Source organism: Oncorhynchus nerka, linkage group LG20 (assembly GCF_034236695.1).
Source record: "Oncorhynchus nerka isolate Pitt River linkage group LG20, Oner_Uvic_2.0, whole genome shotgun sequence".
Classification (NCBI taxonomy): Eukaryota; Metazoa; Chordata; class Actinopteri; order Salmoniformes; family Salmonidae; genus Oncorhynchus; species Oncorhynchus nerka.
Genome location: NC_088415.1, coordinates 68,744,185 through 68,770,919, shown reverse-complemented (window position 1 = coordinate 68,770,919; position 26,735 = coordinate 68,744,185). Strand labels below are relative to the sequence as shown.

General features: G+C 45.2%; 1 protein-coding gene across 1 annotated transcript in view; it reads left to right on the top strand.

The window, feature by feature from the left end:
- LOC115103015 (histone-lysine N-methyltransferase 2C-like) overlaps positions 1-26,735 on the top strand; it is a 131,992-nt gene that overhangs the window by 11,355 nt on the left and 93,902 nt on the right. The window contains 7 exon segments of the mRNA XM_029623565.2: positions 8,967-9,085; positions 12,891-13,056; positions 17,557-17,775; positions 19,326-19,554; positions 24,445-24,607; positions 24,799-24,970; positions 25,353-25,467. Of these exon segments, the coding sequence (XP_029479425.2) occupies positions 8,967-9,085; positions 12,891-13,056; positions 17,557-17,775; positions 19,326-19,554; positions 24,445-24,607; positions 24,799-24,970; positions 25,353-25,467 (1,183 nt within the window).

The following is a 26,735-nucleotide window of genomic DNA, read 5'->3' as shown; positions in this document are numbered from 1 at the left end:
GGCTAGTGATGGTATGAGGGGTGAAGGGTGGGGTAGGCTAGTGATGGTATGAGGGTGAAGGGTGGCGTGAAGGCTAGGCTAGTGATGGTGTGAGAGGTGAAGGGTGGGGTAGGCTAGTGATGGTATGAGGGGTGAAGGGTGGGGTAGGCTAGTGATGGTATGAGGGGTGAAGGGTGGGGTAGGCTAGTGATGGTAGTGATGGTGTGAGAGGTGAAGGGTGGGGTAGGCTAGGCTAGTGATGGTGTGAGAGGTGAAGGGTGGGGTAGACTAGGCTAGTGATGGTATGAGGGGTGAAGGGTGGGGTAGGCTAGGCTAGTGATGGTGTGAGAGGTGAAGGGTGGGGTAGGCTAGGCTAGTGATGGTATGAGAGGTGAAGGGTGGGGTAGACTAGTGATGGTATGAGAGGTGAAGGGTGGGGTAGACTAGTGATGGTGTGTGAGGTGAAGGGTGGGGTAGGCTAGTGATGGTATGAGAGGTGAAGGGTGGGGTAGGCTAGTGATGGTATGAGAGGTGAAGGGTGGGGTAGGCTAGTGATGGTATGAGAGGTGAAGGGTGGGGTAGGCTAGTGATGGTGTGCGAGGTGAAGGGTGGGGTAGGCTAGTGATGGTGTGCGAGGTGAAGGGTGGGGTAGGCTAGTGATGGTATGAGGTGAAGGGTGGGGTAGACTAGTGATGGTATGAGAGGTGAAGGGTGGGGTAGGTTAGTGATGGGATGAAGGGTGGGGTAGGTTAGTGATGGTGTGAAGGGTGGGGTAGGTTAGTGATGGTATGAGAGGTGAAGGGTGGGGTAGGCTAGTGATGGTGTGAGAGGTGAAGGGTAGGGTAGGCTAGTGATGGTATGAGAGGTGAAGGGTGGGGTAGGCTAGTGATGGTATGAGAGGTGAAGGGTGGGGTAGGCTAGGCTAGTGATGGTGTGAGAGGTGAAGGGTGGGGTAGACTAGTGATGGTATGAGAGGTGAAGGGTGGGGTAGGCTAGGCTAGTGATGGTATGAGGTGAAGGGTGGGGTAGACTAGTGATGGTGTGAGAGGTGAAGAGTGGGGTAGGTTAGTGATGGGATGAAGGGTGGGGTAGGTTAGTGATGGTGTGAAGGGTGGGGTAGGTTAGTGATGGTATGAGAGGTGAAGGGTGGGGTAGGCTAGTGATGGTGTGAGAGGTGAAGGGTAGGGTAGGCTAGTGATGGTATGAGAGGTGAAGGGTGGGGTAGGCTAGTGATGGTATGAGAGGTGAAGGGTGGGGTAGGCTAGGCTAGTGATGGTGTGAGAGGTGAAGGGTGGGGTAGACTAGTGATGGTATGAGAGGTGAAGGGTGGGGTAGGCTAGTGATGGTATGAGAGGTGAAGAGTGGGGTAGGCTAGGCTAGTGATGGTGTGAGAGGTGAAGGGTGGGGTAGACTAGTGATGGTATGAGAGGTGAAGGGTGGGGTAAACTAGTGATGGTATGAGAGGTGAAGGGTGGGGTAGGCTAGTGATGGTATTAGAGGTGAAGGGTGGGGTAGGCTAGTGATGGTGTGAGAGGTGAAGGGTGGGGTAGGCTAGTGATCGTATTAGAGGTGAAGGGTGGGGTAGGCTAGTGATGGTATTAGAGGTGAAGGGTAGGGTAGGCTAGTGATGGTATTAGAGGTGAAGGGTGGGGTAGGCTAGTGATGGTATTAGAGGTGAGGGTGGGGTAGGCTAGTGATGGTATGATAGGTGAAGGTGAAGGGTGGGGTAGGCTAGTGATGGTATGATAGGTGAAGGGTGGGGTAGACTAGTGATGGTGTGTGAGGTGAAGGGTGGGGTAGGCTAGTGATGGTGTGATAGGTGAAGGGTAGGGTATGCTAGTGATGGTGTGAGAGGTGAAGGGTGGGGTAGACTAGTGATGGTGTGTGAGGTGAAGGGTGGGGTAGGCTAGTGATGGTGTGTGAGGTGAAGGGTGGGGTAGGCTAGTGATGGTGTGAGGTGAAGGGTGGGGTAGGCTAGTGATGGTGTGCGAGGTGAAGGGTGGGGTAGGCTAGTGATGGTGTGAGGTGAAGGGTGGGGTAGGTTATTGATGGTGTGAGACGTGTAGTAAAGTCTCTTGAGCCACTCAACAGGAGGTTGAGTGTGATCTGAGTAGGGCCAAATTCCATCTATTGTGAGAAGCATAAAATGCTGAATTTTCTTCCGTCCGCCTTCCACTGGTAGTTGGACAAGCGTCATTGACCAGCAGCTTGTTTAGGAGGTGGTAGCCTAATGATTTTAACCTGATTAAGTGAATATATTATCCAAATACATGTTTTGCGTGCTAGTCCAGGTCTGTAGGCCCGTATACACTTCACAAAAATACAGGGATGGACAATAACAATAAAACTGACGGGTTCAATGTCCTTCTGATTGTACTAAGTAGCTGAAGTAATATGGCCTTTCTGTTCATTTCCAGCTTGTGTCTGTCTGAAGCACAACCTCTGGCCATATTACAACTCTCGTCATCCAGATTGATCAACGCATGTTTGTGTTTTGTCGTGTTATAAATCACTGGCTTGTTTTTACGTGATGTATTCTCCCATTGGGTTAAAATGTGGCTTGCTTATGTTCAGCAGTTACATTTCGATTAGGCCATAATAATTGTGTCATACCATTTGGGACTGAGAGTAATGGGCTTGGCTTTGCTTCTCATATGCTTCCCTGGTTTGATCTATGATGGGAGAATTTAGTTGGAAAGAAGATATCCCAGTCCTAGGCATTCTCAATTACATATTTACCTCACAGTTCTTGTTTGGATGATCTCGCTAGCTACTATCAATCTATATTTAAGCAATAAGCCCTGAGATGTGGTATATGACCAAGCCAATATACCACGGCTAAGGGCTGTTCCAATGCGCAACGCGGAGTGCCTGAACACAGCCCTTAGCCGTGGTATATTGGCCATGTATCAAAAACCCTCGGTGCCTTCTATTATAAACCGGTTACCAATGTATTTAGAGCAGTAAAAATAAATATTTTGTCATACCCGTGGTATACGTTCTGATATACCACGGCTGTTAGCCAATCAGCATTCAGCTCTCGAACCACTCCGTTTATAATATTGAATGTTTACCAGGTTTCTGTCTGATGTTGATGTTTGTACATTCAAGCTGATTGAAAGCAGGGAGGGAGAATCATGCTCCTCATTCTTGCACTCTCTCTTTGCCCACCACGGTACCAGCAGCTTGTACCCATACTCTACCGCACCATTCCTCCTACTTTGCCTTTCCTTGCCCAGCGGCCTCAGTGCCTCCCTTTTAAGAATCGGTCATGTTTTTTTTTTCTCTGCCGTTGTAATCCTTGGGCGGGCTGCCTAAGCGTTCTTTTCGGGTTGCCCAAGTCCAAACATTGTTAAACAAAAATGCTTTCATTGTTAACTTAAATGACTAAAACCAGATATGAAGTATGTAGAAACTATAATTGACCTTTGCATATACCAAACATTTGGACTACCTTTCTAATATTGAGTTGTACCCTCCCCTTTTGCCCTCAGAACAGCCTCAATTCGTTGGGGCATGGACTCTACAAGGTGTCAAGTATTCCACAGGGATACTGGCCCATGTTGACTCCAATGCTTCCCACAGTTGTGTCAAGTTTGTCTGGATGTCCTTTGGGTGGTGGAAAATTCTTGATACACACAGGAACCTGTTGTGTGAAGAACCCATTAGGGTTGCAGTTTTTTACGGCCCTTATATATATATATATATATATATATTTTTTTTTAAAGATCTTTGAGAACTAACAATCACCAAAATAAAAGATTAACAGTCAGGGATAATAGAACATTCTAAATTAATCACACTAGCCAAAATGCATAGAATTGCAGAATACTAGCTTTAAAACGGCAAACCTTTCTCTCAGCTCCCAAAAACAATCCCATTACAAAAGAATGCTTTTTTTTATAAAACTGGTTGTTTGGATGCTGATTGGACGAGCAGCAGTTCAATCGGTGCTATGTTGGCCGTCACAACACACCTATGCCTGCTAACCGTTACTGTTTGTCCAGATCTGCAATAGGCTAACTAGCAATCATACCACACACAAAATCATTCAAAGTTGCACAAATTTTCAATATGAATCCACAAGAACAAATAATATTGGTAGAGTATAGCTGATCGGCAGAGGAGAGGCCAGGTGTGTCATTGCGCATGAAATAACAGTGAGGCACGCTGCTCAAAAAGCTCCCCTATTGATCTTGTTTAGGGACAGTACAATCATCCTACGTAGGCTAGCCTACAACACCACAATGCAATTAATAATTGCATTATTGTTACAAAATTCTACAATAGGCTGCAGTGAAAATGCTATTTGAATAACTGCGCAAATGCCCTTTCAGTTGTGGGTCTACTCTCGACAGTTTATTAGGTCTAGAAAGGGTCAGTGGCAAGTCTGGCTGTATTTTTACTTCTGATACTGAGATGCGCTTTCTGTAGCGTATCATCAATTTCCCAAGTTGTCCTATAATAATGTGGCCACAAATGCCCCAAGCAGGCCCAATTAGGCCTATTCAGGAAAGCTTAACGTGCACTCTGCCTCCTCTCCAATCAAATCAAATTGCATTTGTCACATATGCCGAATACAATAGGTGTAGACCTTACAGCTTACTTACAGTTGAAGACGGAAGTTTGCATACACTTAGGTTGGAGTCATTAAATCCCTTTTCAACCACTCCACGGTAAATAGTGTGGTCTACAGCTTATCATGAGATACTCTACTTCAGGCGAGCAGAAATTCAAGAACTCCTTAGATTTTGTGCACCAGCTGTTGTTTATTAATATACGTAGGCCGCCGCCCCTTGTCTTACCAGAGGCTGCTGTTCTATCCTGCCGAAAAAGCTGAAAACCCGCCAGTTGTATATTAATCATGTCGTTCAGCCACGACTCGGTGAAACATAATATATTACAGTTTTAAATGTCCCGTTGGTAGGATATACGTGCTCGTAGCCAGATTTAAAAAATAGCTATTTTAATTTCTCGACTGTTAATTACAGCGCTGCTCTGATTTGAAGGTTGAGGGTTTGCCTGTCCTTGCAATTAATGTTAGCTTGCGCTTGTTAACATTTAGTTAGTGTCCGCCATGGAAATTCACTAGTGTTTTATTTGTGTGTATGTGTGTGTGTGTATATATGTATATATATTACTCAGAAAAATAAAGGGAACACTAAAATAACACATCCTAGATCTGAATGAATGAAATAGTCTTATTAAATACTTTTTTCTTTACATAGTTGAATGTGCTGACAACAAAATCACACAAATTATCAATGGAAATCAAATTTATCAACCCATGGCGGTCTGGATTTGGAGTCACACTCAAAATTAAAGTGGAAAACCACACTACAGGGTGATTCAACTTTGATGTAAAACAAGTCAAAATGAGGCTCAGTAGTGTGTGTGGCCTCCACATACCTGTATGACCACCCTACAACGCCAGGGCATGCTCTTGATGAGGTGGGGGATGGTCTCCTGAGGGATCTCCTCCCAGACCTGGACTAAAGCATCCGCCAACTCCTGGACAGTCTGTGGTGCAATGTGTTGTTGGTGGCTGGAGCGAGACATGATGTCCCAGATGTGCTCAATTGTATTCAGGTCTGGGGAACGGGCGGGCCAGTCCATAGCATCAATGCCTTCCTCTTGCAGGAACTGCTGACACACTCCAGCCACATGAGGTCTAGCATTGTCTTGCATTAGGAGGAACCCAGGGCCAACCACACCAGCATATGGTCTCACAAGGGGTCTGAGGATCTCATCTCGGTACCTAATGGCAGTCAGGCTACCTCTGGCGAGCACATCGAGGGCTGTGCGGCCCCCCCAAAGAAATGCCACCCCCACACCATGACTGACCCACCACCAAACCGGTCATGCTGGAGGATGTTGCAGGCAGCAGAACGTTCTCCACGGCGTCTCCAGACTGTCACGTCTGTCACATGTGCTCAGTGTGAACCTGCTTTCATCTGTGAAGAGCACAGGGCGCCAGAGGCGAAATTGCCAATCTTGGTGTTCTCTGGCAAATGCCAAATGTCCTGCACGGTGTTGGGCTGTAAGCACAACCCCCACCTGTGGACGTCGGGCCCTCATACTACCCTCATGGAGTCTGTTTCTGACCGTTTGAGCAGACGCATGCACATTTGTGGCCTGCTGGACGGCTCTGGCAGTGCTCCTCCTTGCACAAAGGCGGAGGTAGCGGTCCTGCTGCTGGGTTGTTGCCCTCCTACGGCCTCCTCCACGTCTCCTGATGTACTGGCCTGTCTCCGGGTAGCGCCTCCATGCTCTGGACACTACGCTGACAGACACAGCAAACCTTCTTGCCACAGCTCGCATTGATGTGCCATCCTGGATGAGCTGCACTACCTGAGCCACTTGTGTGGGTTGTAGACTCCGTCTCATGCTACCACTAGAGTGAAAGCACCGCCAGCATTCAAGTGACCAAAACATCAGCCAGGAAGCATAGGAACTGAGAAGTGGTCTGTGGTCACCACCTGCAGAACCACTCCTTTATTGGGGGTGTCTTGCTAATTGCCTATAATTTCCACCTGTTATCTATTCCATTTGCACAACAGCATATGAAATTTATTGTCAATCAGTGTTTCTTCCTAAGTGGACAGTTTGATTTCACAGAAGTGTGATTGACTTAGAGTTACATTATGTTGTTTAAGTTTCCCCTTTATTTTTTTAAAGCAGTGTATATATCTCAGCAAAAAAAAGAAACGTCCTCTCGCTGTCAACTGCGTTTATTTTCAGCAAACTTAACATGTGTAACTATTTGTATGAACATAACAAGATTCAACAACTGAGACATGAACTGAACAAGTTCCATAGACATGTGACTAACAGAAATGGAATAATGTGTCCTGGAACAAGGGGGAGGTGGTCAAAATCAAAAGTAAGTCAGTATCTGATGTGGCCACCAGCTGCATTAAGTACTGCAGTGCATCTCCTCATGGACTGCACCAGATTTGCCAGTTATTGCTTTGAGATGTTACCCCACTCTTCCACCAAGGCACTGCAAGTTCCCAGGCATTTCTGGGCAGAATGGCCCCATCCCTCACCCTCTGATCCAACAGGTCCCAGACGTGCTCAATGGGATTGAGATCCGGGCTCTTCCCTGACCATGGCAGAACTCTGACATTCCTGTCTTGCAGGAATTCACGCACAATGAGCAGTTTGGCTGGTGGCATTGGTCATGTCAGGATGAGCCTGCAGGAGGGGTACCACATGAGGGAGGAGGATGTCTTCCCTGTAACGCACAGCGTTGAGATTGCCTGCAATGACGACAAGCTCAGTCCGATGATGCTGTGACACACCGCCGCAGACCATGACGGACCCTCCACCTCCAAATCGATCCCTCTCCGGAGTACAGGCGCTGGTGTAACGCTCATTCCTTCGACGATAAACGCGAATCCGACTATCACCCCTGGTGAGACAAAACCATGACTCCTCAGTGAAGAGCACTTTTTGCCAGTCCTTTCTTGTCCAGCGACGGTGGTTTTGTGCCCATAGGCGACGTTGTTGCCGGTGATGTCTGGTGAGGACCTGCCTTTCAATAGGCCTACAAAGCCCTCAGTCCAGCCTCTCTCAGCCAGTTTTCAGCTGTGCTAACATAATTGCAAAAGGGTTTTCTAATGAGAAATTTCCTTTTAAAATGATCAACTTGGATTAGCTAAAACAACGTGCCATTGGAACACAGTGATGGTTGCTGATAATGGGCCTCTGTACGCCTATGTAGATATTCCATAAAAAATCTGCCGTTTCCAACTACAATAGTAATGTACAACATTAACAATGTCTACTCTGTATTTCGGATCAATTTTATTTTAATGGACCAAAAATGTGCTTTTCTTTCAATAACAAGTGACCCCAAACTTTTGAGCGGTAGTGTAAATCCAGTCATCATGTCGGAGGACTGGAATAGGGCGGATGGTGAGATGAAGCGAGGCAGAAAGAAGGGCGCGAGGTACAAACCCGAACCAACCTACGAAGTACAAGCAGAGTACTTTGTCCTTTGGGTCAAGTACAGGAGAGAGAAATGCATGGAATACTGCAGTCTACTGGGATTTGTTGTTAACTAGCTAGCCAGGTAACATGGTACACCTGGTCTCTGCACACATTTGGATGACACAAGAAAAACAGAGGGATAGATAGCCTACTCAGATGCTTCAAAGGTAGGATGCATATGCCTAATCAATGTAATTTTAAGATGATGTTTGAATCTGGTGTTTGTCAAATTCTGTTTTGGTGGGTAACTTTTGGGAGCAGTGTGTGCGGGAGAGAGAAGGAAGTGTGTGTGTGTGTGTGTGTGTGTGTGGAAGGAAGGAAGGAAGGAAGGAAGGAAGAGTGTGTAGGCTGTGTGTAAAGTTGTCTGAAGAGTAGGCTAAAGATGGATTTCCTATAGGCCTAGTGTGTTTTCCTCTTACTGTACAATCAAAATGCACATCATTGTCATGCAGATCCTTTTGCATTTATATTATTTTCTACATTCTAACTGGCAAATCACAGGTCGCCCTTTGGATATGAGCAAGTCAGCTATTTTCTGTAGTACAGCTTTTTACATTGTACAGTGTTTCCTCTAATTAATAAAAACTAGACGGGGAGAATCTAAAATTTCAAAAAATGGCATGGGGCCCACATTGATTTTGTTATGAGTCACTCCGATAGCATGAGAACATGGCATAAGCCATGGCAAAATGGGTAGAATTGCAGAAAATTTGCTTTAAAACAGCAATATTCTGTCTCTGCAGCCAAGAGGAGGGCCTCTAAATTGTGAGGTCAGATGTCGCTCCATTGACCACAGCTGTGGTATCACGATACTATTCGTGATACTTGGCCTGGTATTACATTGTTAGTAACATTTTGGTATTCTGAAAATAGGGACATTTTCTTGTAGTTTACACAGATTTTTTGCGGGTTTACGTGGAAACATTGTCACCTTTTTGGGCCCTCACAAGTTTGCGTCCTTGTCTTACTCTCTTTCTCGCTTGCTCTCTCAGGGGGCGTGCAAGAGGGAGAGCGGTTGTGGTGGAAGAAGAGGAGGAGGAGGAGGAGGAGGACAGCAGCATGGATGGGACGGAGGCAGCCACCTCAGAGAGCCCCCCTCATGATGCAACAGGTGAGTCAGTCTTCCTCTCCCTCCCCTATGTGAGACCTATATAGCCTATTTTGAACTCTAGCTGAGCTGAGAGCTGACACATCCTGGCTGCTCAAAGTATACGATGTCTCAGGAGTTCTCAGGAGGCAGTGGAGTGGTTCCCTCCCCCAATCCTGGAGAGTGAAGGGAGGGATGGATGAGAGCATGCAGATAGATATCTGAAGACTTCCAGTCATTGTTGTAAAGCTAGTTATCATTGGCTCGCAAAACTGCCTGTAACTTTCTTCTTTTTAAATTTTTTATTTATTTCACCTTTATTTAACCAGGTAAGCAAGTTGAGAACAAGTTCTCATTTACAATTGCGACCTGGCCAAGATAAAGCAAAGCAGTTCGACACATACAACGACACAGAGTTACACATGGAGTAAAACAAACATACAGTCAATAATACAGTAAAAAAAACAAGTCTATATACAATGTGAGCAAATGAGGTGAGAAGGGAGGTAAACGCAAAAAAGGCCATGGTGGCAAAGTAAATACAATATAGCAAGTAAAACACTGGAATGGTAGTTTTGCAAGTAATCTGTAAGATGATCTGACAGTTGGTGCTTAAAGCTAGTGAGGGAGATAAGTGTTTCCAATTTAAGAGATTTTTGTAGTTCGTTCCAGTCATTGGCAGCAGAGAACTGGAAGGAGAGGCGGCCAAAGAAAGAATTGGTTTTGGGGGTGACTAGAGAGATATACCTGCTGGAGCGTGTGCTACAGGTGGGAGATGCTATGGTGACCAGCGAGCTGAGATAAGGGGGGACTTTACCTAGCAGGGTCTTGTAGATGACATGGAGCCAGTGGGTTTGGCGACGAGTATGAAGCGAGGGCCAGCCAACGAGAGCGTACAGGTCGCAATGGTGGGTAGTATATGGGGCTTTGGTGACAAAACGGATTGCACTGTGATAGACTGCATCCAATTTGTTGAGTAGGGTATTGGAGGCTATTTTGTAAATGACATCGCCAAAGTCGAGGATTGGTAGGATGGTCAATTTTACAAGGGTATGTTTGGCAGCATGAGTGAAGGATGCTTTGTTGTGAAATAGGAAGCCAATTCTAGATTTAACTTTGGATTGGAGATGTTTGATATGGGTCTGGAAGGAGAGTTTACAGTCTAACCAGACACCTAAGTATTTGTAGTTGTCCACGTATTCTAAGTCAGAGCCGTCCAGAGTAGTGAAGTTGGACAGGCGGGTAGGTGCAGGTAGCGATCGGTTGAAGAGCATGCATTTAGTTTTACTTGTATTTAAGAGCAATTGGAGGCCACGGAAGGAGAGTTGTATGGCATTGAAGCTTGCCTGGAGGGTTGTTAACACAGTGTCCAAAGAAGGGCCGGAAGTATACAGAATGGTGTCGTCTGCGTAGAGGTGGATCAGAGACTCACCAGCAGCAAGAGCGACCTCATTGATGTATACAGAGAAGAGAGTCGGTCCAAGAATTGAACCCTGTGGCACCCCATAGAGACTGCCAGAGGTCCGGACAGCAGACCCTCCGATTTGACACACTGAACTCTATCAGATAAGTAGTTGGTGAACCAGGCGAGGCAATCATTTGAGAAACCAAGGCTGTCGAGTCTGCCGATGAGGATGTGGTGGTTGACAGAGTCGAAAGCCTTGGCCAGATCAATGAATACGGCTGCACAGTAATGTTTCTTATCGATGGCGGTTAAGATATCGTTTAGGACCTTGAGCGTGGCTGAGGTGCACCCATGACCAGCTCTGAAACCAGATTGCATAGCAGAGAAGGTATGGTGAGATTCGAAATGGTCGGTAATCTGTTTGTTGACTTGGCTTTCGAAGACCTTAGAAAGGCATGGTAGGATAGATATAGGTTTGTAGCAGTTTGGGTCAAGAGTGTCCCCCTTTGAAGAGGGGGATGACCGCAGCTGCTTTCCAATCTTTGGGAATCTCAGATGACACGAAAGAGAGGTTGAACAGGCTAGTAATAGGGGTGGCAACAATTTCGGCAGATAATTTTAGAAAGAAAGGGTCCAGATTGTCTAGCCCGGCTGATTTGTAGGGTTCCAGATTTTTCAGCTCTTTCAGAACTTCAGCTGAATGGATTTGGGAGAAGGAGAAATGGGGAAGGCTTGGGCGAGTTGCTGTTGGGGGTGCAGTGCTGTTGACCGGGGTAGGAGTTGCCAGGTGGAAAGCATGGCCAGCCGTAGAAAAATGCTTATTGAAATTCTCAATTATGGTGGATTTATCAGTGGTGACAGTGTTTCCTATCTTCAGTGCAGTGGGCAGCTGGGAGGAGGTGTTCTTATTCTCCATGGACTTTACAGTGTCCCAGAACTTTTTTGAGTTAGTGTTGCAGGAAGCTAATTTCTGCTTGAAAAAGCTAGCCTTGGCTTTTCTAACTGCCTGTGTATAACGGTTTCTAGCTTCTTACTGGACACAGAGACACAAAAATTCCTGAGTATATCTGACTCTCTCCCTCTCTTTACTCTCCCTCCCTCTGCCCTCTCCTCTCCGTATTTCTCCTCTCCCCCTTTTCTCTCTCTCCCTGCTCTGAGATTGGCATAGAGAGGTGCAGAGCAGGAGGGAGCCCAAGGCTAATGCCCTCTAAAAGCTTTTCAAAATCCCATCACTCTCCCCCAGCCCATTTTAGATGCTTCTCTGTGTGTGTACATCACGTGACCTGCTCCCAGTTCCCATACAGCTCAGAGCTGTCATGGACTTGGCCTATCTATATACACAGCATTTGGAAAGTATTTAGACCCCTTCCCTTTTCCACGTTTTATAACGTTACAGACTTATTTTTTAATTTTTTTAATCCCCTCATAAATCTACACACAATACCCCATCATGACGTTACCTTATTTACATAAGTATTCAGACCCTTTGATCATCCTTGAGATGTTTCTTCAACTTGGAGTCCACCTGTGGTAAATTAAATTGAGTTCAAGAACAGAAAAAGTCAACACCGAGGTCGTGACATGACCTTTAGTACCAATCCTTCCTGTGTCTGTCTAACTCTCCTTTCATGACACCGTGTGTTTAGGCCACTTTACCTTTCCTTTCATGCTTGTTGCCATAGTAATTGTCTCAATAGGTTATTAATACATTACTGACCTTCAAACCTAAACAATGAACATACCTTGGAGAAGACCTTTGACCTTTGGGACTAAATACATCTATTTAACCCCTAATTGCCAGGGCATTGACATGTTAGCTAAATGCTCATCAAAATTACAAACCACCAATAGATGGAATGTAACTACAAGTGCAGGCCAGCCACAGACATGTCAAAACGCAACCAAAACCACAAACCACTCAGAGGTTACTTGTCAGATGTCCAATTATAGTCCAATCTTCAAAGTGTCTGTGTAAAAGGCCATGGCCACTATTCAGGTTTCTAATAACCCTCTGTTCTGTTTGTCTGAAGTGACGTGAGTAATTGGTGTTTTTGTCGACGTTGTTATTGTCGTATGTGACTGGAAACCTGCCTGTGGGCTCCCCTTGGGTTTACTGCAATCAGCGCTCCAGCATATGGTCTCCATATTCCCACCATCATCCCTTCCTCTACCAAAGGGTGTTTCTGTTTCTGACCTGGAGCAAATAGCCTGGAACTGAAGACAACCGTCCAGTCCTCTGTGTCGGTCAGAGACTTAATGTCTGTATTCACATCTGATCTGGCATTTGGTAGATGGATGATCACTTCAGGGCACAAATATACATGACTGATAGAAATCTATGGAAACGTACCGGTTAGATTCTATGGCTAGATATTCATGCTTCTCTGCCTCTAAACCCCATCCTATGTGTCTTTGCACCATCAGATGCTCCAGCCCAGCAGCAGGTGGACAGTGTGAAGGTGGTTACCACTGAGGGTCCGGGGGAGACCGAGGAGAAGCCCCACTCTCCCCATGTCCAGAGTCCTCAGACTGGGGATGCAGCCGAACCCTCCGCCGCTGGCCCTGCTACTACCCGAGGAGCCAAAAGCAGGTCAGTCAGAGAGGCCTACGTCAAGTCTTCATATGTTTGTATGTGGTCTGTCTGTATGTTTGTGTATATTTGTTAATGAGATATGTATAGGTCCGTCTGTCAGTGTACATGCGTACAGCATATGGGCTTCTCTGCTATTCTCATTAATGCACAAACACACACATGCACAGTGCACCCCCCCCTCCCCCCCAGGTGTCACTCTGTTAAAGGTTGTAATCAATCTCCCAGACTGACTGCACTGTCGATGTTGCTGATGGAGGGGCAGTCAAGCCAGACAGGCAGAATCTCTCCAGGGATCGTATTAATCTTATTAACAAGCCTATCTCCTCTAGAAACCAACCTGATAAATGTTTGCTGCCTGCGCTGGTCTGCTCTGCCTGGCTCGCTTTACTTTCCCTCACACACTGACTCCCAACCTCTCGGCCCATCTCTCTATGATGGCTCGAGATCCTCTGTTTTGGATCCTCGAATACATGGATGTGGCTTGATCAGTTGATTGAGTATAGGTTGATTAAAGGTCTATGTGTAACTTTCAATTCCGACAGATTTTTGTTGTAAGAATATATTGCCGTGTGTGTACAGTCGCGGCCAAAAGTTTTGAGAATGACACACATACATTTTCAGTCTGCTGCCTCAGTTTGTATGATGGCAATTTGCATACACTCCAGAATGCTATGAAGAGTGATCAGATGAATTGCAAAGTCCCTCTTTGCCATGCAAATAAACTGAATCCCCCCCCCAAAAAAAACATTTTCACTGCATTTCAGCCCTGCCACAAAAGGACCAGCTGACATCATGTCAGTGATTCTCTCTTTAACACAGGTGTGAGTGTTGACAAGGCTGGAGATCTCTCTGTCATGCTGATTGAGTTTGAGTAACAGACTGGAAGCTTCAAAAGGAGGGTGGTGTTTGGAATCATTGTTCTTTCTCTGTCAACCATGGTTACCTGCAAGGAAACATGTGCCGTCATCATTGCTTTGCACAAAAGGGGCTTCAGGCAAGGATATTGCTGCCAGTAAGATTGCACCTAAATCAACCATTTATCGGATCATCAAGAACTTCAAGGAGAGTGGTTAAATTGTTGTGAAGAAGGCTTCAGGGCGCCCAAGAAAGTCCAACAAGCGCCAGGACCGTCTCCTACAGTTGATTCAGCTGTGGGATCGGGGCACCACCAGTAAAGAGCTTGCTCAGGAATGGCAGCAGGCAGGTGTGAGTGCATCTGCACACACAGTGAGACAAATACTTTTGGAGGATGGCCTGGTGTCAAGAAGGGCAGCAAAGAAGCCACTTCTCTCCAGGAAAAACATCAGGGACAGACTGATATTCTGAAAAATGAACAGGGATTGGACTGCTGAGGATTGGGGTGAAGTCATTTTCTCTGATGAATCCCCTTTCCGATTGTTTAGGGAAAAAGACCAGACCAGCGCATCTGGAAAAAAAGCTTGTCTGGAGAAGACAAGGTGAGCGCTACCATCAGTCCTGTGTCATGCCAACCAAATCAAAAATCAAATCAAATGTATTTGTCACATACACATGGTTAGCAGATGTTAATGCGAGTGTAGCGAAATGCTTGTGCTTCTAGTTCCGACAATGCAGTAATAACCAACGAGTAATCTGACCTAACAATTCAACTACTACCTTATACACACAAGTGTAAAGGATAAAGAATATGTACATAAAGATACAGTGGGGCAAAAAATTATTTAGTCAGCCACCAATTGTGCAAGTTCTTCCACTTAAAGATGAGGCCTGTAATTTTCATCATATGTACACTTCAACTATGACAGACAAAATGATGGGGAAAAAATCCAGAAAATCACATTGTAGGATTTTTTATGAATTTATTTGCAAATTATGGTGGAAAATAAGTATTTGGTCACACAATACAAACAAGCAAGATTTCTGGCTCTCACAGACCTGTAACTTCTTCTTTAAGAGGCTCTTCTGTCCTCCACTCGTTACCTGTATTAATGGCACCTGTTTGAACTTGTTATCAGTATAAAAGAGTCTAAAACAGTCACACTCCAAACTCCACTATGGCCAAGACCAAAGAGCTGTCAAAGGACACCAGAAACAAAATTGTAGACCTGCACCAGGCTGGGAAGAATGAATCTGCAATAGGTAAGCAGCTTGGTTTGAAGAAATCAACTGTGGGAGCAATTATTAGGAAATGGAAGACATACAAGATCACTGATAATCTCCCTCGATCTGGGGCTCCACGCAAGATCTCACCCCGTGGGGTCAAAATGATCACAAGAACAGTGAGCAAAAATCCTAGAACCGCACAGGGGGACCTAGTGAATGACCTGCAGAGAGCAGGGACCAAAGTAACAAAGCCTACCATCAGTAACACACTATGCCGCCAGGGACTCAAATCCTGCAGTGCCAGACGTGTCCCCCTGCTTAAGCCAGTACATGTCCAGGCCCGTCTGAAGTTTGCTAGAGAGCATTTGGATGTTCCAAAAGAAGATTGGGAGAATGTCATATGGTCAGATGAAACCAAAATATAACTTTTTGGTAAAAACTAAACTCGTCATGTTTGGAGGACAGAATGCTGAGTTGCATCCAAAGAACACCATACCTACTGTGAAGCATGGGGTTGGAAACATCATGCTTTGGGGTTATTTTTCTGCAAAGGGACCAGGACGACTGATCCGTGTAAAGGAAAGAATGAATGGGGCCATGTATCGTGAGATTTTGAGTGAATACCTCCTTCCATCAGCAAGGGCATTGAAGATGAAACGTGGCTGGGTCTTTCAGCATGACAAGGATCCCAAACACACCGCCCGGGCAACGACGGAGTGGCTTCGTAAGAAGCATTTCAAGGTCCTGGAGTGGCCTAGCCAGTCTCCAGATCTCAACCCCATAGAAAATCTTTGGAGGGAGTTGAAAGTCTGTGTTGCCCAGCAACAGCCCCAAAACATCACTGCTCTAGAGGAGATCTACATGGAGGAATGGGCCAAAATACCAGCAACAGTGTGTGAAAACCTTGAAAAAAACTTACAGAAAACGTTTGACCTCTGTCATTGCCAACAAAGGGTATATAACAAAGTATTGAGAAACTTTTGTTATTGACCAAATACTTATTTTCCACCATAATTTGCAAATAAATTCATTAAAAATCCTACGTGATTTTCTGGATTTTCTTCTCATTTTGTCTGTCATAGTTGAAGTGTACCTATGATGAAAATTACAGTTCTCATCTTTTTAAGTGGGAGAACTTGCACAATTGGTGGCTGACTAAATACTTTTTAGCCCCACTGTATATGATTGAGTGATGGTACAGAACGGAGAGGATGATGCAGTAGATGGTATAGAGTACAGTATATACATGATGAGTAATGTAGGGTATATTAACATAGTGCTGTAGTTTAGTGGCTCGTGATTCATGTATTACATAAAGATGGCAAGATGCAGTAGATGATAGAGTACAGTATATACATATACATATGAGATGAGTAATGTAGGGTATGTAAACATTAAGTGGCATTGTTTAAAGTGACTAGTGATACATTTTTTTTTACATCAATTTCCATCTATTTCCATTATTAAAGTGGCTGGAGTTGAGTCAGTATGTTGGCAGCAGCCACTCAATGTTAGTGGTGGCTGTTAGCGATGACCAACAGTAAAGCATCCTGAGACCATTCAGGTGTGGGGTTGCTTCTCAGCTAAGGGAGTGGGCTCACTCACAATTTTGCCTAAGAACACAGCCATGAATAAAGAATGGACCAACACATCCTCCGAGAGCAACTTCTCCCAACCATCCAGGAACAGTTTGGTGACGAACAATGCCTTTTCCAGCATGATGGAGCACCTTACCATAAGGCAAATGTTATAACTAAGTGGCTCGGGGAACAAAACATCGATATTTTAGGTCCATGGCAAGGAAACACCCCAGATCCTAATCCCATTGAGAACTTGTGGTCAATCCTCAAGAGGCGGGTGGACAAACAAAACCCCACAAATTCTGACAAACTCCAAGCATTGATTATGCAAGAATGGGCTGCCATCAGTCAGAATGTGGTTCTGAAGTTAATTGACAGCATACCAGGGCGGATTGCAGAGGTCTTGAAATAGAAGGGTCAACACTGCATATATTGACTTTTTGCATCAACTTCATGTAATTGTCAATAAAAGCCTTTGACACTTATGAAATGCTTGTAATTATACTTCAGTATTCCATAGTAACATCTGACAAAATATCTAAAGACACTGAAGCAGCAAACTTTGTGGAAATTAATATTTGTGTCGTTCTCAAATTTTGGCCACGACTGTATACTTGCTTTGCTTGCACCTGACCAGGCCATACCAAAGATAATTAATTCACGACCAGCCAGTGACCATTTTTGTCATTTAGCAGACACGTTTAGCAGATGCTCTTATCCAGAGTGACTTACTGTAGTGAGTTCATACATTTTCCTACTTTTACGTACTGCATGCATAGCTGAATGTCCCATATATAATTAACCCTCTCTCTCTCTCTCTCTTTCTCTCTCTCAGTGAGCAGCTCTGTGCCTTCTGTTACTGTGACGGCCGCAGTCTGCTGGGTCAGGGGGATCTCCGAGTATTTGACTCCTCGCCTGGACACGAGCGCAGTGCGACAGGCGGAGTAGGCCATTCCAGCGACCACAGGAAGGCCAGCCAAGGCGGTGGTGACAGAACCACTAAGCCCAGTGACTCGGCCGGAGAGGCCAGCTCAGGACAGAGGGACACACGGAAGTAAGTAGAGCTGGCTGGCAAAGGGTTTGGCCAGCGGAGCAGGGACGGTGAAATCTGTGATGGCCTCTGTAGCCGGCTAATGAGCTGGGTGAAAATGAGAGCTGGGCTTTGCTGCTGCTGTCCAATACAGACGCACAGACTTTGAGTGAGAAACATGACACATGAGCATAAAAACAAAGGAACACGAAAACAGTATCAAACGAAGATGTGTGTGCAGCATCGTTATAGGACGTGATTTAGCTGGCAGCTGAGATCTGTAATCTCAGAGTTGATGTGTGGAATAAGTGCTTTGTATATTTCAGAGGAAGGGTCTGAGTGCGTATATGAATGCTAGCACTCTGCTTTTGAAGGCTAAATTGGTGCCGCTCTGCTCCACCTTAGCAAGCCTTTTCTGCCTACTGTGGTCACCAGGGGCCCTACGATGCCACGAGTAACACTAACACGTGAGCGTTTGCAGTGTGTGTGTGCGTGCACGCTGTACATTTGTGTGTGTGCATACTGTGCGCTATGCCAACAAAGGAACCTCCCTGGACACGTTTTGGACAGCTGCCTAATTTGTTTTGGCTCTTTTGGAGCCAATAGAGCATCTCCCTGGGGTCCCTGTGACGTAATGTAATGAGCAGAGCACTAACGCACACACACTGCAACTCCCCTGGCAGCGGGCTAACGCCAGCCAAGCATTGTTGTGTTGGAGCAGTGTGATTGGTCATCGGGTCTCTAGACTTGACTGGTCCATGGAGAGAGAGTGTGCGGGTGGGGAGAGGGAGAGAAACGGAGGAGGAGGATGATATAAACAAAAAGGATGGTGGCATTTGTATTTATTATGGATCCCATTAGCTGTTGCCAAGGTAGCAGCTACTCTTCCTGGGGTCCAGCAAAATGAAGGCAGTTATACGATTTAAAAAAACATTACAATACGTTCACAACAGATTTCACAACACATTAAGTGTGTGCCCTCAGGCCACTGCTCTACTACCACATATCTACAACACAAAATCCATGTGTGTGTAGTGTTTTTTTATTGTGTCTCTTCATAGTCCACGCTGTTCCATGAGGTGCATTGAATACTAAACCTATATTGCACAATATATAAGCTCCTGTCAGAAGAGCGATAACAATGACAAGGCATTATACGGGGAATATGATTCTAACTTCCTCCATCATCTTAGACCTCAGTCTTTCTGTTTTTGGTTGTTTGTGTGTTTACTGTTTACTGAAACCAACTAGGGTCCTTATAAATGCTAATTCCCTCTTGCCACATTTTCCGCATGCTTTGCTGCTCACTAGAGCAAGCCATGGACTCTGGGAACCGCTTCCCTTTCAGCAGATTTTATGAGACTGAACAGCCAGCCTCTTGTGTGTCACAGCCAAATAATGCGACCCCCCCCCCACCCCCTCTTTCTCCTCTTCTGCTCTCTCCCTCCTCTCCTCTCTGCATTAGTTCTTCTCCTTAATCCTTTACGGTCTTCTCCCAGGTTGCCTCACTTTGCTTCATCAACTCTTTCTACCTCTGCCTCATCTCCAGTTGTCTTTGCTCATCTCTCTTCCAGTGGAGCTGAGAGCTATGGGGAGTTACCCGACCCAGACAAGGCAAGCAGGTTCTGGGATGAGCTGGCTCATGTGGGCCTCCCAGGAGACGTGGACACCCAGTCTCTCTTTGAGGAGTCGGGGCAGTGCTGGGCACATCACCGCTGTGCGTTATGGTCGCAGGGTGTGTGCGTGGGCGAGGGACAATCACTGCTCAACGTGGACAGATCCATCGACTCAGGTAGCACAGAGGTGAGCAGCCCACATTCCACTGATAATGAAACATGTCTATAAAGTGAATAGGATTGTTCACTAGAGCAGTGTTATTCAAACTTTTTCAGTGGGGACCCAATTTTTCTTTTCTGCCAGAGTTTTTGTGGACCCCATTTTTTCCCCCCCAAGAATTTCTTGCAAGCCCACCCTAAATCTAATGACAACCTTAAAGTCTGTAAATTTAAGGTTTTTACATAAACAAATGACCTTCAATTCATTGCATTTTCGTCTCTTATCAAAATGAAAAGAAACCAATAAATGCATTTACTCAATAAAATTGTATTTTTCAATTTCTCTTTCCCAGTTTTTATACTCTGCTCTTAATTTTGTGTTCCCCGACTTTGAATACCACTGCTCTAGAGAATAGGATTTTAACTGTCTCGTGAGTTTTCAGTGTCTACGGTAAATACAGTAGAACTTTGCACTGGTTTATGAATATGCTTTAACAGTGTGTCCATAGTGAGAGTTAACATGGTGCCTGTAATGAATGACAGCAGCAGGAAAGGGGTGTTCCAGTGAGAGACTAATAGAGAGGGAGGAGGAGAGAGAGAGAGAGAGAGAGAGAGACTGATGAGGTGATGGATCAGGCCGGTTGGTAAAGGTCGCCCCTGGCAGCACTGCTCTCTCCACTCTCTCAGCTGTGAAATGGAAAAGGTCATGCCACTCAACAGTGAAGGCTGTATAGAGTCATGGTGGCTTAGCTCGGTGCCTACTGTAGCATTAGCACCAACACAACTCACAGACCCCTGACTGGGTGGCTGTGTCCCAAATGGCACCCTATTCCCTATATAGTGCACTAATTTTGCCTTGGGCCTACAGGGAATAGGGATCCATTTGGGGCACATCCCATTTGTCTGGCACCCCCCTTGCCTGCTAGACCATCAGCAAATCACCAGCTCCTTTTCAAGTGTCTAAACGTCAATCCGCCTTCATCTGCAATGGTTGGAAAAGACTTGAAGAGTGATAGCAATATGGTGGAAGCTCATCAGTAGGCTGGCTTTCGCCTGGTCAGTTTGTTCAGATCATTGCAGATGAATGAGCCGAGGCATGACTCAGTGTATTTGGGGAATAACATCTGAGGGAATCTGAACTACCATTAGCATATGATATGACACTCTGTAAGGGAAGTGTTAGCATCAATGGGCTAATCATGGTGTGACAAAGGGAACCTTTTTGATCTGGAAGCACTGAGAGCATTGATGGATGGTTTTAAAGGAAGCATGAAAGGATGAGGGAACCACGGACTTGCATGAGCAATGCTGCATTCTGTGGACAATACTTTAGAGAGGTCGTCCTTTGAAATTCTTTGTCCTTTGTTGTAGGAGTTTTTCATTTGGTCTGTAGATGCTGTTAGGGACTGGATTACCATATTGTATCAATTTTAATCTGTTACTGTAAAAGCACTTTGTCCTGGAGGCACATCCAGAGCATTCCTTGTGGCCAGTGATTTTAATGCAGGGAAACTGAAATCTGCTTGACCTCATTTTTACCAGCATGTCACCTGTGCAACTAGAGGCAACAAAACACTTGATCACCTTTTAGTCCACACATAGAAATCCATACAAAGCTCTCCCTCCCATTCCATTTGGCAAATCTGACCATAACTCTATCTTCCTGATTCCTGCTAAGAAGCAAAAACTCAAACAGGAGGTACCAGTGATACGCTCACTACAGAAGTGGTCCAATGAAGCAGATGTTAGGCTACAGGACTGTTTCGGCTAGCACAGACTGGAATGTGTTCCGGGATTCATCTGATGGCATTGGGGAGTTTACCACCTCAGTCAGCGGCTTATTTAATAAGTGTATTGACGACGTCGTCCCCACAGTGAACGTACGTACATATCCCAACTAGAAACCATGGATTATAGGCAACATCCGCACTCAGCTAAAGGCTTCTGCTGCCGCTTTCAAGGAGTGGGACACTAACCTTGACACTTATAAGACATCCAGCTACAACCTCTGATGAGCCATCAAACAGTCAAAACGTCAATACAGGATGTGGCAGGGCTTGCAAAACATCATGGATTACACAGGGAAAGCCAGCCGCGAGCTGCCCAGTGAGTACTGGACGACTGTGTGATCTCGCTCCCAGTAGCCGACGTGAGTAAGACCTTTTAAACAGGTCAACATTCACAAGGCCGCGGGGCCAGACGGATTACCAGGACGTCTACTCCGAGCATACGCTGACCAGCTGTCAGGTGTCTCCACTAATATTTTCAACCTCTCCCTGACCCAGTCTGTTATATCTATATGTTTCAAGCAGACCACCATAGACTCTGTGCCCAAGAATGCCAAGATAACCTGTCTAAATGACAATTGCCCTGTAGCCATGAAGTGCTTTGTGGCTGAGGGGCATTGCTGCTGTCGTCGGGTGCTTAAAAAAAAACATGTTACCATGCAATCATCTTAAAGAATTGGATGGTTATTCTTCAAATGATTGAATAAATGTGTTATGTTGCCTCTTGTTATCGCCACAACTCTGAGGGACTTTTTGCACATGAAATTCTTTGAAAGGCTGGTCATGACTCACAACACCATCCCAGACACCCTGGACCCTCTCAATTTGCATACAGATCAACAGATGATGCAATCTCTATAGCACTCCACACTGCCCACTCCCACCTGGACAAGAGGAACATCTATGTGAGAATGCTGTTCATTGACTACAGCTCAGCATTCAACACCATAGTGCCCTCCAAGCTCATCGCTAAGCTCAGGACCCTGGGACTGAACATCTCCCTTTGCAACTGGATCCTGGACTTCCTGATTGAGGGTAGATAGCAACAACACATCCGCCAAGCTCACCCTCAACACCGGGGCCCCTCAGGGGTGCGTGCTTAGTCCTATGGCTGCACTATTTGGACAAAATACAGTATCTAATTGCAATTTTTTTGGGGCCAGATTGCGATTTATTAATGGTGAATTTCAAACAAGTGTCAGGGTAGAGAACATCACTTCTAAAATGAGACCATATGAATGAATGCACACTGCTAACTGAATACAAAACCAAATTAAACAAATATTTTCTAACATTGTTACTGGCTACATATGATTAGAATTATTACACCTAATATTAACAAACTAATGTTTTACACGCTCATCAAAATATAGTGTGCTTTAAGCGCAGCACTAATGAATTAATAATATGACTTCCCATTTCCTATTTTACCATTATGAATTCTTAAATAACCTAAGTTAATTATTTATTCAGGCAGCAATAGGCTGCAGATGGAATAGGAAGCTTATGATTGTGTAATTATGTATAAGTAGGCTCAATCATTATTATAATTGAAATCATAAGTAAGTGTCTTTAACATGTAACGCACACAGCCTACCGATTGCAAGGTGTCATTGGTGTCTGAAGCATTTGAAGAGTGGTCCAGTCATTCAACGCGACATGTTTCAATATCTCCCTTATTTTTGTTATAGTGTTGGGATGGCGAATATGTGCGAGATGGATGGAATCTTGTATCTTCTTGAAGCCACGTCTTTGCTGACTGTGTAAATAGGAACCTTGGATCTTGAAGCCACCTTTGCTGACTGTGTAAATAGGAACCTTGGATCTTGAAGCCACCTTTGCTGACTGTGTAAATAGGAACCTTGGATCTTGAAGCCACCTTTGCTGACTGTGTAAATAGGAACCTTGGATCTTGAAGCCACCTTTGCTGACTGTGTAAATAGGAACCTTGGATCTTGAAGCCACCTTTGCTGACTGTGTAAATAGGAACCTTGGATCTTGAAGCCACCTTTGCTGACTGTGTAAATAGGAACCTTGGATCTTGAAGCCACCTTTGCTGACTGTGTAAATAGGAACCTTGGATCTTGAAGCCGTCTTTGCTGACTGTGTAAATAGGAACTTTGGATCTTGAAGCCACCTTTGCTGACTGTGTAAATAGGAACCTTGGATCTTGAAGCCACCTTTGCTGACTGTGTAAATAGGAACCTTGGATCTTGAAGCCGTCTTTGCTGACTGTGTAAATAGGAACCTTGGATCTTGGAGGCGTCTTTGCTGACTGTGTAAATAGGAACCATGTTTTTGGCTATGTGATAGCTTCCGATTTCACCCACACGACACCATACATTCTGTCTGCCATTTACCCGGTACAGTTGAAACCGGGATTCATCAGTGAAGGGCACACTTATCCAGCGTGCCAGTGGCCATCAAAGGTGAGCATTTTCCCACTGAAGTTGATTACGATGCCAAACGGCAGTTCTGATCAAGATCCTGGTGAGGAAGACGAGCACGCAGATGAGCTTCCCTGAGACTGTTTTGAACAGTTTATGCAGAAATTCTTTGGTTGTGGAAACCTACAGTTTCATCAGCTGTCCGGGTGGTTGGTCTCAGACAATCCCACCGGTGAAGAAGCCGGATGTGGAGATCCTGGCCTAGCATAGTTACACATGGTCTGCGGTTGTGAGGCCGGTTGGACGTACTGCCAAATTCTCTAAAGCGCCGTTGGAGGTGGCTTATGGTTGACAAATGAACATTCAATTCTCTGGCAACAGCTCTGGTGGACATTCCTGCAGTCAGCATGCCAATTGTGCATGCTCCCTCAACCTGATACATCAGTAGCATTGTGTTATGTGACACAACTGCAATTATTTTTGTGGCCTTTGATTGTCCCCAGCACAACATGCACCTGTGTAATGATCATGCTGTTTTAATCAGCTTCCTGATATGCCACACCTGTCAGGTGGATGGATTATCTTGGCAAAGGAGAAATGCTGACTAACCGGGATGTAAACAAATGTGTGCACAAAATTAGATTTTTTTTTGTGCCTATGGCGCCAACATTTAGCATGTTGAGTTTTATATTTTTGTTCAGTATAAATACATTTGATTGACTCTATTGTTTCCCCCTTCTCTAGCACTGTGCGTACTGTAAGCGCCTTGGAGCCTCCATCAAGTGCTGTGCTGAAGGATGTGCTCGACTGTACCATTACCCATGTGCGGGGGCAGCAGGGACTTTTCAGGATATCAGGAGTCTCTCCCTCCTCTGTCCAGATCACATAGAACTGGCCATCAGCAGATGTGAGTCCAGCATTCTAATAATAAACTTGAAATAATTGAAGTAATGCTGTCATAAGTAGGACCAAGGAAAAACTCTCTAGACACGAGCTACTCACAATCCCCATTCTATTCTCCATTTCTCTCTCTCCCCCCTACTTACCTCTTACCCTCTCTCATTTCCTTACCCCCCCCCCCCCCCTTCCCACTCTTAGTTCCAGACGACTTTATCTGTGCACTGTGTGACAGCCCTGGGGAGCTCCCTGACCAGCTCTTCTGTACCAGCTGTGGGCAGCACTACCACGGGGCCTGCCTGGACATGGCTGTGACTCCGCTGAGGAGAGCCGGCTGGCAGTGCCCCGAGTGCAAGGTCTGCCAGACATGCAAGTGAGTCACCTTCCAACCGCCCATCCGTCCACCGACACACCTGACCTGGCCCTGTATTGAGATGTGTGTGTCGGTGGCCGTCAGGCATGGAGGTGGAAACTGTGATTTTTGTTTGTGCTTCCACTGTGGTTTGTGGGTAACGCACCCTCAGGCACTGCTCTTTCGTCTCGTACCTCAAACAGCCTGGTTACTGTTAGCAACCGAGTCCGTGATAAATTCAGGTCGGCTCTGCAATACAGATTAGAACAACACATTGACCCTTTAGTTGTGACTTTGCAACAGTCGTTAGTTTCAAGGATTAGGGCACAAGGGACTACGTATAGAGTCCATAGAGCCAAAGAATATATGTACAGCCCTCAAGTGTCCTTCTCCCTGTGTGCAGGAACCCAGGGGAGGACGATAAGATGTTGGTGTGTGACATGTGTGACAAAGGCTACCACACCTTCTGCCTGCAACCGGCCATCGACGACATCCCTACCAACGGATGGAGGTGTAAGGTATGTGGAAGACACTACAATACTGTAAGGTGCTGTATCAGGGTTGGAATTTAACGAGGACTTGGGGCAGAAATGCCCACTAAAGTTCCTTAAATGCCCCCTAAATTGTCATAATGAGGGCAAATAAATGCCCTTAAATGTATTGTAAGCTATCACAAATTAAAACTATACACCAGCTGCAGTAGCGGGATCAAGCCCCCCCATCTCGCACAGCCTGGGCACCTCGGGCAATAATAACAGAGGCGAAGTGAAGGAGTTAACTCCTGTCAAAATCTGTCCATGGTAAGCAGACCTGCTCCCTTTTCTCAACTTTTTTTTTTATTGGCATTGAGCGATTTCTAATTTGAAAAACGACGGCGCAAACATCAGCGGCAGCAGAAGTGGAAAAATATGTTAATAATAATGACCCACCGCCAGCCTCTACTGTTGAGCAAGTCAACCGTCAAAACCACAGTAAAAAAAAACACTACCATCGAGGGATGGAAGATTGATTGGGTGGGGGTCGAGGCCATTCAAGATCCTGCCATCGTAATGTTCTGCAAAGCCTGCCACGAAACGTTGGTACAAAAGACATCTAAGAGCTTTCGCGGGGCTATCGCTTTTGATTTTTTTGTGACATGGACTCAGTCTAAAAGATATGAGAGCAACAGTCACCAAGCAGTGTATGGTCAGTTTAGTTCATTTGTCACTTAAACTAGTTAAATATATATTTCAATTTTTTTTGCTTCAGACAAGGTGGAATGGGCTTTTTTCATTAATGAATAGTGTAAAAAGGACAGGAGAATCCAGCTCAATACCAGCACGCTGACGGACCTAATGATCTTTTCAAAGGCCCACCAGAGGAATAGATCAACCTTGTTCCATAAATTACTTAGTTGTCCTGTAATTATATTTATTTATGTGTTAAATTTTAATACTGATCATTGGTGTGTCCAATTGTTAGGCATCACATTTAGGCAGTTAACATCACAAATAATGTGAATTTTTACATGTGTGATTTTAAATTAATAATACAAATATAAACTATGTTACAATGACATTAATTGAGTAAATGCTTGCTTTTTTGCTAATACACGACCGTAGAAACATTTCCACATTCGTTATTTACGTTTTTGTTTTTTTCTCCCACAAATGAAAATGTCATGGAAACGCCTCAAAATACCTCTAAAAGTTCATGGGGCAGAACATGCCCTGTCCCCTGCTGTATATTACAGGTAAACTCAGCAAAAAAAGAAACGTTCTCTCACTGTCAACTGCGTTTATTTTCA